Source organism: Coregonus clupeaformis, chromosome 30 (assembly GCF_020615455.1).
Source record: "Coregonus clupeaformis isolate EN_2021a chromosome 30, ASM2061545v1, whole genome shotgun sequence".
Classification (NCBI taxonomy): Eukaryota; Metazoa; Chordata; class Actinopteri; order Salmoniformes; family Salmonidae; genus Coregonus; species Coregonus clupeaformis.
The window spans coordinates 51201205-51218500 of record NC_059221.1 but is presented as its reverse complement, the minus strand read 5'-3'; the positions used below and the strand labels follow the sequence as shown (position 1 = coordinate 51218500).

The 17296-nt window shown below is 45.9% G+C and overlaps 2 protein-coding genes across 4 annotated transcripts in view; both read left to right on the top strand.

Moving 5' to 3' along the window:
• The window catches only part of LOC121569504 (voltage-dependent L-type calcium channel subunit beta-1), a 35314-nt gene extending 19355 nt beyond the window's left edge, over window positions 1-15959 (top strand). Inside the window, exons 3-14 of one of the 3 annotated variants that reach the window (XM_041880525.2) lie at window positions 1216-1335; window positions 1694-1816; window positions 2152-2288; window positions 2685-2752; window positions 4192-4352; window positions 8618-8698; window positions 8807-8865; window positions 9012-9121; window positions 9879-9887; window positions 13034-13185; window positions 13293-13388; window positions 13595-15959. In XM_041880525.2, the coding sequence (XP_041736459.2) occupies window positions 1216-1335; window positions 1694-1816; window positions 2152-2288; window positions 2685-2752; window positions 4192-4352; window positions 8618-8698; window positions 8807-8865; window positions 9012-9121; window positions 9879-9887; window positions 13034-13185; window positions 13293-13388; window positions 13595-13879 (1401 nt within the window). In that variant the 3' untranslated portion in view covers window positions 13880-15959. Of the gene's footprint in view, window positions 1-1215; window positions 1336-1693; window positions 1817-2151; window positions 2289-2684; window positions 2753-4191; window positions 4353-4941; window positions 4971-8617; window positions 8699-8806; window positions 8866-9011; window positions 9122-9878; window positions 9888-13033; window positions 13186-13292; window positions 13389-13594 lie in introns of all 3 variants that reach the window. The other 2 variants (XM_041880527.2, XM_041880526.2) reach the window with 2 other exon arrangements.
• On the top strand, window positions 15867-16594 carry LOC123482249 (voltage-dependent L-type calcium channel subunit beta-1-like; the record flags this gene model as incomplete). The annotated part of the gene is made up of 1 exon (XM_045209299.1): window positions 15867-16594. A coding segment is annotated over one exon (663 nt), but the record flags the coding sequence as incomplete, so codon positions are not given.
• Between the last annotated feature and the right edge of the window lie 702 nt (window positions 16595-17296).

Below are 17296 nucleotides of genomic sequence, written 5' to 3'. Positions count from 1 at the left end.
GGATTAGGGTCAGCCAGAGAGGCTCAGGTTACCAAGCATCACTGGTGGTGGAAGTGGACGAAACTATAGCCACTTCATGAGTAATTTATATCAGTGCTAATATTAAATCCGGGCCTTAGGCCATTTTATCTATCTTTTTCCATCTCTCTCTCTCTCTCTCTCTCTCTCTCTCTCTCTCTCTCTCTCTCTCTCTCTCTCTCTCTCTCTCCCTCTCCCTCTCCCTCTCCCTCTCCCTCTCCCTCTCTCTCTCTCTCTCTCTCTCTCTGACACACCCACACTCACTGAATCTGTAGGCCCTGGGTGTTAAACACATCAAAGCGCCTGATCAGTTGTGAATCAGGTTTGCATATGTGTTTTGATGCATCCACTCACACTCATATTACACCAGCCGAGTGTAATGTGCCAGACCGTAATGTGTGTGTATTTGATGAGTAGGCTTGAATACAGGCAGCCAGTCAGGCAGGCAGCCAGGCAGGCAGGCAGGTTCCCTTTGTGCCTCCAGGTTATAAATAAAGGGTGAAACAAAATAAATACCACCGAGAGGTGGACCTGATGACAATTATAGGTGATTATTTTGGATATTTGCCTCGAGCCATTCAGAATGAGGTATGCACCAGGCAGTAATACAGAACACACTACAGTACATATTATGGTCTAAATAGAGATGGATCAAGGCGTAGGGAGATGGGAAAAGACAGGCAGTGGTAAAGAGCATATTGAGAGAAGAGACTGAGAGGGACAGAGTGAAGGAGAGGGAGAGAGAGAGATCCCAGGGGAGGAAAAAACGTATTATCACGTTGGGCACAAGGCCTTGATTGTGTTATTCCACACACATCTCTACAGTCCACTCATTTCTCTCCCCCCTGTCTGTCTGTTGGTGTTGTTATAAGGAGGTGTGTGTGCGTGTGCGTGTGTGTGTGTGTGTGTGTGTGTGTGTGTGTGTTCCAGTAGTACTATTGCTGTCTTTATTGCCCTTACTGGCACAGGGGTTTTATTCAAGGATGTGTGCTCATGCCATAGAATAAGCTTGTGTACACGCTCAAACAAACATACAGCACACTAGAAAAAAATGACCATGCCACCATCTCCCACATTCTCCTTCTTTCCTTCACTCTATACCTCCTCTCGCTCTGCCCCTCTGTCTTTCTCTCTCTCACACACAAACACAAACTCACTCTCTCACTTCCTTACTCTGTCCCTGTGTGTGTGTTGCAGGGCTCTGCCGACTCCTACACCAGCCGGCCGTCAGACTCAGATGTGTCCCTGGAGGAGGACCCAGAGGCGCTGAGGAAGGAGGCAGACCTACAGGCCCTCGCCACCCTCGAGAAAGCCAAGGTCAGAGGTCACCATGGCCCTTCCCTGTGACCCTGTCCCTCTGTTATACAGTACCCTATACAGCCACACAGAACAGCACAGTCTTTAACCATTCACCCTGACCCTAACTATACACCTGACTATTCTCGCTAACAGTGTCCCCTCAAAGTTGTAGGTACATGGTTGACACATATTATAACATTTATTTCTATTCAATTAACATTCAATAACAGTCTTTGTGACATTATAAACATTGAGCGACATGACAAGTTGAGTAATATTTCATCCGGTCTTGTCCGATCTATTGCCCTCATGTCACTCATCTTATCCTCTATTCACATTCTTTGTTCTCCTTTTTCTTTTGCTTCCACCTCTCCAGACCAAACCAGTGGCCTTCGCTGTGCGGACGAATGTGGGCTACAACTCTGGGCCCAACGATGACGTCCCAGTGCAGGGCATGGCCATCTCCTTTGAAGCTAAAGACTTCCTACACATCAAAGAGGTACCAGAGCTGCCCAAACAACACTGGGCCTTCTGATTTCATATTGTTAGATCGTTTCTGAAGATGACTTAGTCCCCATCCCCTGGAGCTATGATTTGACATTTTATATAATGACAGGGGGATATGGTGAAATGGCATTTTGTTGTTCAGTTTAAATATGAACATCCGGTTCTATATTTATGTCTGGTGATGTGTCGATAAGCAAGCTAAGATGGAGGCGGTGGTTGCCTTGGCAACAACAGCAGGGGCTCTGTGAGCGAGGGAGGAGAAGACTGGTGTGTGTATTATTGGGTAGTATTGACGTGTCTGTCTGTCTGTCTGTGTGCTCTGTGCAGAAGTACAATAATGACTGGTGGATTGGGCGTCTGGTGAAGGAGGGCTGTGAGGTGGGGTTCATCCCCAGCCCAGTCAAACTGGAGAACACCCGGCTACTGCAGGAGCAGAAGATGAGACAGAACCGCCTCAGCTCCAGGTACTGCTGCTGCCCACACCCACGTCCCCTGGCACCCATCACCCAGTCACTTTGTAAAACCTTTGAAATAAGTAGCGTCTACTTTTCAGTTTATTGAGAAGTCATTGAAATAAATACCCTTTTTTCGATTATTGAATTGTAATTTTAGTTTACTTCCTGAATTGACTGCCTGAAATTCAATTTGAGCCCAACCCTGTTATCCAATTAGTATCCACAATACATGCACCATAATACAGTACAATGCTCACCCAATCACCAGTTCACAACCGTCACTACTTCACAATTCAAAATGGGAAAAGTTCTGTTTATTTTCAATGACAATTTATTTTCAGTCCACCTCACTTTTCACCTACCAGTCACCATCCACTCATTGTTCTCTCCTCCTCCCTCTTACAGTAAATCTGGTGGCAGCTCCAGCCTGGACGTTGCCACGGGAACACGCAGGCCCACCCCTCCTGGCACAGGTAAGGTCAGGAGTTGGGGGTCATCTTCACACTCGGCTGGCTAGAAGAGACACACACTACAACACTGTGTGTGTGACGACAGATATAGCCCTCTGTCGCGGCCTGTCGCTAATATTCCATGTAGATTTGAATTGGATAGTTAGTGATCGATGATTAATCAGATATCTGCAGTGTGGAGTGGAGCATTTCAGTGGGTGTGCTGCTGCTGGAGTGAGAGAGACAGAGAGGGGGAAAGAGAGGGGTCCTAGCGGGTCTGTCATTAGCATGGCTAACAGGACCAGCCTGAAATAGAGCTGAGGATATAGTGCTCCTCTCATTAAATCTGATCACTACGCTTGGCCAGACCAGGGCTGTGTCCTAAATGGCACCCTATTCCCTACATAGTGCACTAGGTTTGACCAAAGCCCTATGAGCCCTGGTCAAAGGGAATGCACTTTAAAGGGAATAGGGTCTGATTTGAGACGCAGCCCATACCTTATGTGTTAGCACTGAGCAGCAACATGATAGTTCAGTTCAGTCATGCTGCTGGATAGACAGTACAGTTCACTGCGACTGAGGGAAATGAATAGACTGACATAGAGACAGAAGGAAAGATTGATGGTGGAATTACAGAAATATATACATGTTTTTATTAGATAAGAACTGACTGGGAGTGAATTCATTGAATTGAATAATTGAATTGAAGACAGACAGACTAGATCAGACAAGTAGATTGACTGTAACTGGCATTGTTTCTCCAATGATGGATTACCTATTAATAATGGATGTGTAACGTTAATACATGACAGTTATAGTATGGTTCTCTTTATCAACCATATTTGTTATACCTGAACTGATATACCAAACCCCTCTTCCCAAAACACAGAGCCCTCACCACCTTAACCAGTCCCAGCACATAGCACACCCTCCTCAGGGCAGCTACACACCTTTTTCGGCCTCCGACTCCTAGCACCTCTTCTTCTCTGCTCTCTCTCTCTCTCTCTCTCTCTCTCTCTCTCTCTCTCTCTCTCTCTCTCTCTCTCTCTCTCTCTCTCTCTCTTCCACCTCCTTTCTCTCCGCATCTCTCTATTACTCACTGTTCTGTTTCGATCGCTGTTTTTCTGACCTGCTCATACACTAACTTCGTCGTGACCAAAAGCATTTATTCTTTACTTAGTCACCCATTGACTTCTATCTCTTAAATGTTTTTTCAGCACTGTTATTTCTGGTTCAGAACTCTGTCATTTCTCCCATTTCTAGATCTCAGATCTGAGTCTGTCCTTCTCTCTGCTTTGGATTGCCTTCTTGTCTTTTATTGATTTCTTATCATGCCCTTTCTTGTCCTCCTTTTTTCTCTTTCCTCATTTCTCTGTATACATCTCCACTTTTTCTTCCTCTTTCACTACTGCTCGATATTCTTTCTCTCTCTCTCTCTACCCCGCCCCGCCCCGCCCCCCCAGCTCATGTGGACATGTCCACGATGGCTTATGACCTTGACCCCCTGGACCTGGATGCCGAGGAGCCCCCTGAGTCCCAGGGTGACCCTCGCTCCCCCAAGGGCAGCGCAGGCAGCGTCACCTCTCCCCAGGGCCAAATCCACCGCCTGCCCTTCTTTAAGAAGGTAAAGCCCTCCAGGGGCCCCAGGCACCACGGCCTCTTCCCCTCCTCACCTCCCTTCAACCAAACCCACCTACTGCACGCAGCTATGGCCCAGTCCTAGGCTATAATAACCTCTGTCTGTCCCCACTAGCCCCTCTCCACCCCCCTCGTCTCTGACTTACTGCCCTAAACTGACCCACTGTTCCGTTCCCGCCGCTAGCTAGCGCCTGTCTGACTCCCTAATCCCGATTGGTCCCTCAGTCACTGGTCACCGTGGTAACGCTGCGATATGTTTGCCTGTGTGTTTCTGCGCTGGTCAACTGGGGGAGGGGTAGAGCTGAGCTACAGTCTAAAGATGAACCTGAACATGTTCATACATTCACAGATGCAAAATCAATGTATGAATATTCGTTGATGGTGCAACTCTAAACAATAAATATCATTATCGATCAGACTACAATGGGTGTGGTCTCCGCTGTACTATTGAACAGCTCCACTCCCAATTCCCAACTAACCCTAACCTGTCAATAACAACACGTCCTCTGTCTTTTTTGCTTTTTGTCCCGTTTGGTCTTTCTTCTCGTGGGGTTGTGTGCGGAATGATACTGTAGGTGGCCCAGCTAAACAGAAACAGAAGTCGGTGAGTCGGTACCTTCTATTCTGTCTCGTCCTCCTCCTCTTCATCTCTATTGTCTCTCCATGTTCCTCAGTCTGCTCTCATGTCAGCTGATGCTAGAGAGAGTGGGAGGTGACTGGATTTGAACATCTCCTCATTTTTGTCAAGGTTTTCACTTATTCCCCAAGAAGATTTCCGTGTTGCAGTTGTCCCCAGGGATATTGTGTTCCAAAATAAATAATAGAGCGGATTGGGTAAATACGGGCTGTCAGTATGCAGTCAGAGCTGATTGGGTAAACACAGGCTGTCAGTATGCAGGTGCAGGCGTGTCACGGCACCTGTCACACACACATTTCTTGTGAACGCTAATGCTCCCTGATGTGTTTTCATTCCCATTCTGGACGGCTGCTTTGAGTGACAGCCAGTAACCTATCGTCAGCCCGCCTCACTTTCCCTCGCTATCTCAGAGCTGTCAACACAGCTTTGATCCCATAGATACAGGAGACTGTGGAGACAGAGGCACGCTTTGTCCTCCAATAGCACAAACGCTTTCTATAGATTACGTGAAAGTAACATGTTTTTCTGAAAACGAGAGATTAATGGTGATACACAGTACACTTCTCCCAGCACTCATCTAGAGATGAGCACCATTTGGAAAAGTTCTTAACAGTGTATTTTTAGATGTAGTGAATCGTAATGAGGTGTGGCTTTATGTAACGTAATGTACCTTAGTGGAGGAGAGCCCTCCAAGCCTCTCTTCTACTGCTCTCAGTGCACTAAAGTGCTGCCTGGAATACAGAGGAGAAGGCGTGCAGAGAATACAGAGAGCTGACACCAAATACACACTAGCACCCTACAGGTGTAGGATCTTAATTTGATCACTTTTTGTTGGTGAGAATTTTCCTGCAGGAAATGCAAATGAGCTTCGTGATTTACATAACTTCACTGAAAACCCACACTAACACACCGTTATATTAACAGTTTTGCACTTTTCATGTACACTACTTTCGATCAAGCAACATTATGGACTAAACGTTCAAAACCGGTTGCTGCAGGATTATTTTGCTGTGACAATATAGGTCAAATGAAGATCCTACATCTGTATTCTCCCGATGCCTGCCTATCTGTTAGTGGATAGACCATGGGACCTGTTCTCCAGTTAGTGTTCTCCTCTCACCTGTCACTCCAAAACAGGACACTTTCTATAACAGAACAGATGCTTATAGATGCAGTGTCATGCTCCTCATGATTCATATTGATGGAGTGTTAATGTATGCATTTGTTTTACTTGTCAGAATATTGATTGACAGTGTGTGGGTGTTTTGCGTAAGAGTGCATGCATCTGTGTATGTTTCCATTTTCAATGTGATATGAGTGTTTTAAGTAAGTTCCTGAAATACATTCTCTGTATGTTGGTTCAAAATGAGGGGTATATTCTTGTAGGTTTAGTGTGTGCTGGTTGTCCGTTTTCTCTGGGTCTAAAATCCCATTTGGCTTGGTGTCTATCTGGCTTCTTGCTATAAAGCAAGAGGAGTCTACCACACACACATACAGTAGGGAGAACAAGTATTTGATACACTGCCGATTTTGCAGGTTTTCCTACTTACAAAGCATGTAGAGGTCTGTCATTTTTATCATAGCTACACTTCAACTGTGAGAGACGGAATCTAAAACAAAAATCCAGAAAATCACATTGTATGATTTTAAGAAATTAATTTGCATTTTATTGCATGACATAAGTATTTGATCACCTACCAACCAGTAAGAATTCCGGCTCTACAGACCTGTTAGTTTTTCTTTAAGAAGCCCTCCTGTTCTCCACTCATTACCTGTATTAACTGCACCTGTTTGAACTCGTTACCTGTATAAAAAGACAACTGTCCACACACTCAATCAAACAGACTCCAACCTCTCCACAATGGCCAAGACCAGAGAGCTGTGTAAGGACATCAGGGATAAAATTGTAGACCTGCACAAGGCTGGGATGGGCTACAGGACAATAGGCAAGCAGCTTGGCGAGAAGGCAACAACTGTTGGCGCAATTATTAGAAAATGGAAGAAGTTCAAGATGACGGTCAATCACTCTCGGTCTGGGGCTCCATGCAAGATCTCACCTCGTGGGGCATCAATGATCATGAGGAAGGTGAGGGATAAGCCCAGAACTACACGGCAGGACCTGGTCAATGACCTGAAGAGAGCTGGGACCACAGTCTCAAAGAAAACCATTAGTAACACACTACGCCGTCATGGATTAAAATCCTGCAGCGCACGCAAGGTCCCCTGCTCAAGCCAGCGCATGTCCAGGCCCGTCTGAAGTTTGCCAATGACCATCTGGATGATCCAGAGGAGGAATGGGAGAAGGTCATGTGGTCTGTTGAGACAAAAATAGAGCTTTTTGGTCTAAACTCCACTCGCCGTGTTTGGAGGAAGAAGAAGGATGAGTACAACCCCAAGAACACCATCCCAACCGTGAAGCATGGAGGTGGAAACATCATTCTTTGGGGATGCTTTTCTGCAAAGGGGACAGGACGACTGCACCGTATTGAGGGGAGGATGGATGGGGCCATGTATCGCGAGATCTTGGCCAACAACCTCCTTCCCTCAGTTAGAGCATTGAAGATGGGTCGTGGCTGGGTCTTCCAGCATGACAATGACCCTAAACACACAGCCAGGGCAACTAAGGAGTGGCTCCATAAGAAGCATCTCAAGGTCCTGGAGTGGCCTAGCCAGTCTCCAGACCTGAACCCAATAGAAAATCTTTGGAGGGAGCTGAAAGTCCGTATTGGCCAGCGACAGCCCCGAAACCTGAAGGATCTGGAGAAGGTCTGAATGGAGGAGTGGGCCAAAATCCCTGCTGCAGTGTGTGCAAACCTGGTCAAGACCTACAGGAAATGTATGATCTATGTAATTGCAAACAAAGGTTTCTGTACCAAATATTAAGTTCTGCTTTTCTGATGTAATAAAATGCAAATTAATTACATAAAAATCATACAATGTGATTTTCTGGATTTTTGTTTTAGATTCCGTCTCTCACAGTTGAAGTGTACATATGATAAAAATTACAGACCTCTACATGCTTTGTAAGTAGGAAAACCTGCAAAATTGGCAGTGTATAAAATACTTGTTCTCCCCACTGTACATACTAAGAGAGAGTAGGAGAGAGAAAGAGGAGTGGAATTGACAAAGTTAATAAGCCCAATGGCTGCACGAAAGCTCCTGAGATTTTTTTTATGTATCAATAATGGCCCTTACCACTCTCCATAGCTCATTCTGATCCAGTATAATTATGGTTGATTTCATTTGCTCTGACTGGGAGAGCAGACTGAGAAATGGAAATGAGTGCTTTCTGTGAAAACATGTGCGCTTGGTTTTGGAGCTTTTATCCTCTCCAAGATAATAAATGGCCTCTGTCTGAAATGCATTATATATCATTCTGACTGTAGTCCACTGTACAGAGAGAGGGAGAGTTGGTGTTGACATAATGTTGATTTATGTGTGTGTGTGTGTTTCTGTGGCAGTAGATTGTGTAGCTCCGTACATGTGCGTACAAAGTGGCTGTAGATTGTGCGTCTCAAAGTATGTGTGAGCTCTGTTCGTGTGTGTATGTCTGTGTTCAGACACAGTGGTTATAGTGTCTCACCCCACTCTTGGTGCTCTCCTCCCTGGCTTAGATGGAGCATGTTCCCCCTTACGACGTGGTCCCCTCCATGAGACCCATAATTCTAGTGGGGCCGTCACTCAAGGGCTACGAGGTAAGGCTACTGTATGTCTCAATCTCCCCATTAAAACAACATTCTTTATGTTTTATTATATCTGTCATATTCCATACCTCAGTTTGTCTTCTCCTCATCTCCCACCAGGTGACTGACATGATGCAAAAGGCTCTCTTTGACTTTCTCAAACACAAGTTTGAGGGCAGGTGAGTTTCAGGCCAGCCAGAGAACATGACTGAAATATTTCCCATTTTTAGTATAGGTTGAAAATATCTTCAACTTAGTATTTAGTTAACCTGCTTTTAGACGTTTCCAGTTCTCAGCTCTGATTGGTTGATCATGTTTCTTCCAGGATATCCATCACTCGGGTGACAGCAGACATCTCCCTGGCCAAGCGCTCGGTCCTCAACAACCCCAGTAAACACACCATCATCGAGCGCTCCAGCACCCGCTCCAGCCTGGGTAAGACAGGGCAAGACACCTTTGTGCCTTTCTTGTACCTAAAACAAAACCATTGATCACAATAAGCGCCAGGACTGGCTCTGTGCCTTTCCAACACACTCCCATGTGATACATTTCAAAAAGCTTTGTTAGTTAATGTTTCTTATCATCCATTGGGCTATTGTGTTGTTACCTTTCACTATCTGTGTTTTCATATATCAACCTTAGCTTGTGTATGTGTTTGATCCTGCGGATGACCTGCCTGACTCTAAATGAAATACCAGTTTGTACTTGGACAATGACTGGTGTTTACCTGTCTCTGAGTATTGGGAGAAAGATATTTAAAAGTATTGTTTCTGTTGGTAATAGCTACCTGTTCAGCAAAAGGTCAGGGAATATTGGTTGATTGGATGTTAGCATCTATTAACGACATACAGTAGGGAGCCTCATAGTCGCCCATTCAACCATTGACCTAAATTGGATTACACAAATATTTTTACTTAGAAGGTCATCAATCCACTCCATTTGGGATAGATAGTCTGCAATATCAGTGAGTAGGGCTAAACACAGAACAACAAGGCCCCTCTAGAGGAGAGGCTAGCTGAGCAGAGAGGGGCGGTGTAGCCTGTCCACAGGAACCTGCCTTCTACCTTTATTACTCACTGTCTGAGTCTGATCTGGCCTCTTCTCTTTCTCCATCCTGTCTTTTCCTACCCTCCACCCACCCGTCCCTCTCTTCCACCACTCTCCTTCCCTCCACTCTCTCTACGTCTCTCAGACGTACTGGGTACGTATGCTCTCAACCCCACGAGGAAAACAACCAAGAGCTTTTTTTTCTCTGTTCTCCTCCCCTGTCTATCGTTCACTACTCTCCTCATACACTCATACCTCATGCGTCTGCCTGTCTGTCCGTCTGTCTGTCCCTTTCTCTGTTCCTCACACGCTTGTGAGAGCCTGTTGCTTGCAGTAATAAATCAACTTGAACTAAGGCTTGGAAAGAGTACACTAATTACACAGCAGTATGAGTGCTGGGTGGCTCTGGTGGCTCTAGGCTGCTCAGCTGAGCGTCTGCCTGCTGTCTGTCTGTCTGTCTGTCTGTGGTTCAGGGGAAATGTGATAGGGGGCCTGGGGGGCCAACTGTGGTCAGGGATGAGCGTACAGGGGAAGCTGATACTCCCCCTCCATCCCCCATTGCCTACCACCCTGTGACCCAGAATCAGGGACCCTACTGTTGGACCTACTGGTGGTCCTCTGTAGCTCAATTGGTAGAGCATGGCGCTTGTAATGCCAGGGTAGTGGGTTCGATCCCCGGGACCACCCATACGTAAAAACGTATGCACGCATGACTGTAAGTCGCTTTGGATAAAAGCGTCTGCTAAATGGCATATTATTATTATTATTATTATTATTACTGTAAAGCAACATGTAATAACACTTTACCTACAAGGAGCCTGTATGCATACTGAAACTCAAACACAATTTGATTGTATTACGACCATAGACGTTCATATATTCATGTTTATATACCGTACATCATTGGTTACTACCAATCTGATACAGGGAACATATTCTTCACATACAGTGAGAGAAAAAAGTATTTGATCCCCTGCTGATTTTGTACGTTTGCCCACTGACAAATACATGATCAGTCTATAATTTTAATGGTAGGTTTATTTGAACAGTGAGAGACAGAATAACAACAATAAAATCCAGAAAAACGCATGTCAAAAATGTTATAAGTTGATTTGCATTTTAATGAGGGAAATAAGTATTTGACCCCTCTGCAAAACATGACTTAGTACTTGGTGGCAAAACCCTTGTTGGCAATCACAGAGGTCAGATGTTTCTTGTAGTTGGCCACCAGGTTTGCACACATCTCAGGAGGGATTTTGTTCCACTTCTCTTTGCAGATCTTCTCCAAGTCATTAAGGTTTTGAGTCTGACGTTTGGCAACTCGAACCTTCAGCTCCCTCCACAGATTTTCTATGGGATTAAGGTCTGGAGACTGGCTAGGCCACTCCAGGACCTTAATGTGCTTCTTCTTGAGCCACTCCTTTGTTGCCTTGGCCGTGTGTTTTGGGTCATTGTCATGCTGGAATACCCATCCACGACCCATTCCTCCTCCTCCAAACACGGCAAGTTGAGTTGATGCCAAAGAGCTCGATTTTGGTCTCATCTGACCACAACACTTTCACCCAGTTCTCCTCTGAATCATTCAGATGTTCATTGGCAAACTTCAGACGGGCCTGTATATGTGCTTTCTTGAGCAGGGGGACCTTGCGGGCGCTGCAGAATTTCAGTCCTTCACGGCGTAGTGTGTTACCAATTGTTTTCTTGGTGACTATGGTCCCAGCTGCCTTGAGATCATTGACAAGATCCTCCCGTGTAGTTCTGGGCTGATTCCTCACCGTTCTCATGATCATTGCAACTCCACGAGGTGAGATCTTGCATGGAGCCCCAGGCCGAGGGAGATTGACAGTTCTTTTGTGTTTCTTCCATTTGCGAATAATCGCACCAACTGTTGTCACCTTCTCACCAAGCTGCTTGGCAATGGTCTTGTAGCCCATTCCAGCCTTGTGTAGGTCTACAATCTTGTCCCTGACATCCTTGGAGAGCTCTTTGGTCTTGGCCATGGTGGAGAGTTTGGAATCTGATTGATTGATTGCTTCTGTGTACAGGTGTTTTTTATACAGGTAACAAGCTGAGATTAGGAGCACTCCCTTTAAGAGTGTGCTCCTAATCTCAGCTCGTTACCTGTATAAAAGACACCTGGGAGCCAGAAATCTTTCTGATTGAGAGGGGGTCAAATACTTATTTCCCTCATTAAAATGCAAATAAATTCATAACATTTTTGACATGCATTTTGTTGTTATTCTGTCTCTCACTGTTCAAATAAACCTACCATTAAAATTATAGACTGATCATTTCTTTGTCAGTGGGCAAACGTACGAAATCAGCAGGGGATCAAATACTTTTTTCCCTCACTGTAGATGCAGTGTATATGGGGGAAATGTGCAGGTTAATAAAAGCTAGGACAGTTTGTTAGGTTTTCATAATTTTAGGTGAAGTTTAGGTGAAGTTCATTTCTCTTATCTCTCTGTGGAGCCTCTGGTCCCTGAGTCGCTGCCTTCCGCCTGCAGGTTTAATTCCCTTTCTACCTCAGCCCGTCTGCAGCCCGCAGCCCCTCTGTAGATTATCTGTCCCCTGTTATGCCCCCCCCCCCTCCAAACATGTCCACACATCTGAGCGTATGATAAAGGGGGACAGCCAAGCTGTTAAAACCATACAGGCTCTTCTAGGGTTTCGCTGAAGGAGAATGAGAGTCTACAAAGCTGAAACATCCAAAAAGACTAATACGTTTGCAATGTCTGATAGCTCTAACAGCGAATGTTATTACACTTAATCAGTTTCAGATTATTTTATTAATTGACATGTTCAGAAGAGTATATCAAGTGCCATCACAGGCATCTCATTCTTATAAGCCTCCTTCCTTCCCGAGTTTAAGTCGATATAAAAACTTATGTTAGAGATCATATTTACCAATGCAAAACATCAGTTACTACTCATTGGAATGTGGCAACAGAATGAAAATGTCTCAATGTTCCATTTAGCCATGTGTAAATGGAACGTCTAATGCGATGGGTTCTGTTTCATATGCACAGAACCTTTTGCCAAAATGTTGACATGCATGATACAGTATTAACATTCCACATTTGCATGTGTGTATCCTGTTATTTTGTAATGGTAAGTGTTTGAAATATGAGTTAGCAAAGTGGCAATAGTCACACTGATCTCATGTATACTCCAGAAGGGACTTAATTGTGGACAGAATTGAGATTTGACAACCAATTCAATTTGTATACAGTATGTGTATTCAGACACCTACTATACCCCGTTACTTATTGCATTCCCATGTTGTTCTCTGCCACATAGCGGAGGTGCAGAGTGAGATTGAGCGTATCTTTGAGCTGGCCCGCACCCTGCAGCTGGTTGCCCTAGACGCAGACACCATCAACCACCCCTCTCAGCTGGCCAAGACTTCCCTGGCTCCCATCATCGTCTACATCAAAATAGCCTCACCTAAGGTACCCTCTGAGATGAATCACTTTGTGATAGATTGACTTCCTCCATCACATCTACTGAAATGGTATGCACAGTGACCAGCAGTGTGTTGTTGCCTGTCTCCCTTCAGGTCCTCCAGAGGCTCATTAAATCCCGGGGGAAGTCCCAGGCCAAACACCTGAACGTGCAGATGGTGGCAGCAGACAAACTGGCCCAGTGCCCCCCTGTGAGTGTCTGTCTGTGACCCTGGATTCTGTGGCCGAAAGGCGCATGTTCTTACATGCTGTTTGCCCTGAACAAATGAATTCACAATGACCAGTCTGAACAAAGGCATTGGCTTAACATGGAAATGATGCCCTTTTAGGTAGTTGGCTGAATCTTAGAAGTTGAAAGGTGAGACACTAACATAATGTCCCTCCATGTTGTATGTAGGAGCTGTTTGACATCATCCTGGATGAGAACCAGCTGGAGGATGCCTGTGAGCACCTGGCTGACTACCTGGAGGCATACTGGAAGGCCACGCACCCCCCCAGCAGCAACCCCCCGAACCCCCTGCTCAACCGCACCATGGCCACGGCCGCCCTGGCCGCCTCCCCAGAGCCCGTCTCCAACCTGCAGGTACAGGTGCTCACCTCCCTGCGCCGCAACCTGGAGTTCTGGCCCGGCCTGGAGGGCCCCGGGGCCGAGGATAGGAAGGTGGCCGAGCACGCCCTCTAAAGGCCAGCTGTGGGGGGGACAGCTCAGGGGGAGAGACACCCCCTTCCTAACCCAAACCCGGCTGCCTGCTCTCCAGATATACTCCACCCCATCCTCCCTCTCTCCATACCTCCCCTTGTCCTGAAAGAAGGAAAGAACCTAATCGCATTATGTTTAGACTATGTCCTCATTCATAATACTGTATAGAGAAACACCACATACATGGAGAGAGGGAGGGAGCTGTTTACTGTAGAGTGTATACTGGGTTCATCACATTGGATCCAACTCAATAACACACACACTTACACAGACATTCATATTCACACACACATCAGAGTACTCAGAACAATATAGGTCCCACACATTACTGTAAAAGCCTTCTGTGTTAGAAAACTCCTACACACAAACACAGAGAGGACAAACAGAGAGCTTCGTCCTCTTCAAGAAAACCTCTCTGCAAATGACACAGTATCTTAGAGCAACACACACCAGAAAATTAGAAAAGGAGAGCTACTGTGGGCAGGACACTGGATCTAGACCAAACCAGCACTGGGAAGGGTTTTCAGTGAGAATAACACGCACACAATCACATTGATGTTGTGAAATGAATTGACGGGGGCAGTTATTGGAAGAAGTGAAAATCCTCCATCATCCATCCATCAGTCAGTGAGGTACCTCTGTTTCTGGTCTGCTGCCTATTCCCTGTTGACTATAATTGGGAGAGAAAATTGAGTTGTGTGCCCCTTACCCAACCTCAGGGCTCCCTGCCTGGCCTCCTTTCTTCAGCACTCCTTTATCGTCTGGGAAACGGTGTCCAGTTTGCTTCCCTCCTCCGTGTTGCCATGGCACCGTCCCTGAAAAGGAGCGAGTCATCTCGGCCGCTTGGTCAATGTGTGTCTTGTTGTTGTGGCATCATTTCTAGTTTTCTGATTTGTGTGGCGTGGCAGGGATGGGCTGTGTTTGTGTGTGTGTGACCGTGCATGCATATGCGCGCGCGTGTGTGTGTGTAAAGTGGGCCATGACTAATAGGAATGTCCTATTTCATTAATTCACACAGCAAACTCTAACCAGCAGAAATATGATCATCTGGGTCTCATCTCCAATCAGCCACTAGCTTCAGCCAAATACATATGGCATGACTCATGACTGTCATAGTTCAAGACCTTGTAAAAGTGTCCAAGCTGTTACCGTATATCAATGAGTTATACCCACATAATTGATTTAATCATGTTCAGTTAGACATAAATGCACTATTATGAACAGTGCTTTCTCTGATACAATAGGTCATATTTTATATGTTGCGGCTGGATGTACATTGTCTTACGTCAGATACCGCGTCAATTCCGCCTGCACTGATCTGTCTCGGTTGAGGGCCGAGCGTCGCTTAGGAGTAACACAATCTGACATGACAATGGCGGCTGCACGGATTCATTAGAATTCGTTCAGATGGAGGAGATTTTGTTCAGTTATTATTTTACTGTCAATGCGTGTGACTAAGCTCTGCCTATTCAAAGTCATTAGCAAGAATCAGCCAAATGATGGCTTGACCCAACTCTAAAGTGTCTTGTTAATTGTGCTGAGTTAAACAGAATGTAATACTTACTACTTAGGATTAGGAACATGCCTGAATGAAAAAGAGATATCACAATTAGTTGAAACATCATTTTAGCTTCTGTGAAAAATCAGACAGAAGAGGGCAGTGTTGGTTTTGCAGCCAGGAGCTGAACATTGTGTTTTGCTTGCCTAATGACTGCTTCTCTTACAGGTGAATTAACACATTTCTGTAGCCTATGGAAAAGATTGTGTGCGCCTGTGTGCATGTATTACATACAAAAAATAATGTCACTTTGACCAAGTAATGATTTCAATGCAATAACAATGCAATAACGGTGTGTTTTAAGTACTGCATAAATATTTGAATTGTTATACTGTAAACCTCTATTTGTGTTGCATTGTGAACTGACTGACTGACATTACTGATATCCTGCTTTATCTAACTGCACCCTAACCTGTCCTAACCCTGTTGACTAACCCACTGCCTGGGCCTTGTTCTGTCTGTCTCACTGTGTCTCTGCATGGCGTGTGGTGTGGGTGTGGCTCGCTGCAGGGGCCGTACCTGGTCCACGGAGAACAGAAGCGGGAAGGGCCTCTGTCGGAGTGCGGTGGCAGCGGCAGTCTCCATGACTACCAGAGTGACCAGGGAGGGAAGCAGCAACAGCAGCAGCACCAACAGCAGCAGCAGCAGACCTACCTGCGCTCCTCACGGGGCCAGCTACGGGGAGGGGGTGGGAGGGGCCTGTCCCGGCAGGACACCTTCGACTCAGAGACGCAGGGCAGTCGGGACTCAGCCTACACTGAAGCAGGGGACTCTTGCATGGACATTGAGACCGACCCCTACGAGGAGTCTGAGATGTACCGCGGGGTAGGTGGCGGGGGCAGCCGCCTCCACCTGGCCCAGCACCACGACCGCCAGGCCTCTTGGGAAGACGAGGGGGCTGAGCCGGACCAGGAGAACCTCAACCACCCTCCCATGCCCTCCCACACCCAGCCTGGGCAACACGGCCGGGCCAAGCTAAGGGAGAGGTACTGCCAGGAACCTGGGGACACCGGCGCCAACATGGGCCGCAACAAGAATCAGGAGGACTGGGGGAGGGACGTCTACATCCGCTAAACACACATCACATCACAACGCATGGGCTAGGAGGCTGATGGAGGACAGACTGTGGGAGGAAGGAAGGGTGGGAGGGAGGGAGGGGGTTCACGGTTCAGGCTTGGGATTAGCGGGGAGAGGAGGGGTTTGGGGGCCATGCCAATCAGAGGCTCATTAATTAATCTGTTTACAACCCTATTAAAGAGGTACTTCTTTCATCGTAGAGTACACCATAAAGAAAAAAACAACTGCCAGATGCCATCCACCTCATTCAGTTATTTTAGCTATATTCAATTTATTTATGTTTTGAGAAAAAACTCTATTTTTTTGTTTATTTTGTTAGTACTACTGCATGAATACCATGGAATCCTACTGAACTGACAGCACGAGGACAGTTATCATTATGATTGTGAATTTATGATTGTGTGATCTGTATGGCTCAATCTCTGTAGTGTAGAATGTGAAGGCTGATAGAGCTGTAGTCTGTCATGTCTGTCCTCTTCAGTCTTAAACAGGGTTGTATGTCCCATGTACAGTACAGAGCATCAGGGTCTCTATCCCCACAGCTTCAGGCTCAGCTTCACGATTCATCCACTTTCAGGATGGATCCGAAGCTTTTTGAGTCCCTCTCCTCCGATTCCTCATCACCCAGACCTTAAAAGCTATCTGGTGGAAAAGTTGCCATCATTTCTTTAGAATTGTTTATTGAGATAATTGGTTTATTCCTTTTGATGTGTACCTTAATGTTAAGAATAAAACACCCCAAAGACACTACTTCTTCTTCACTG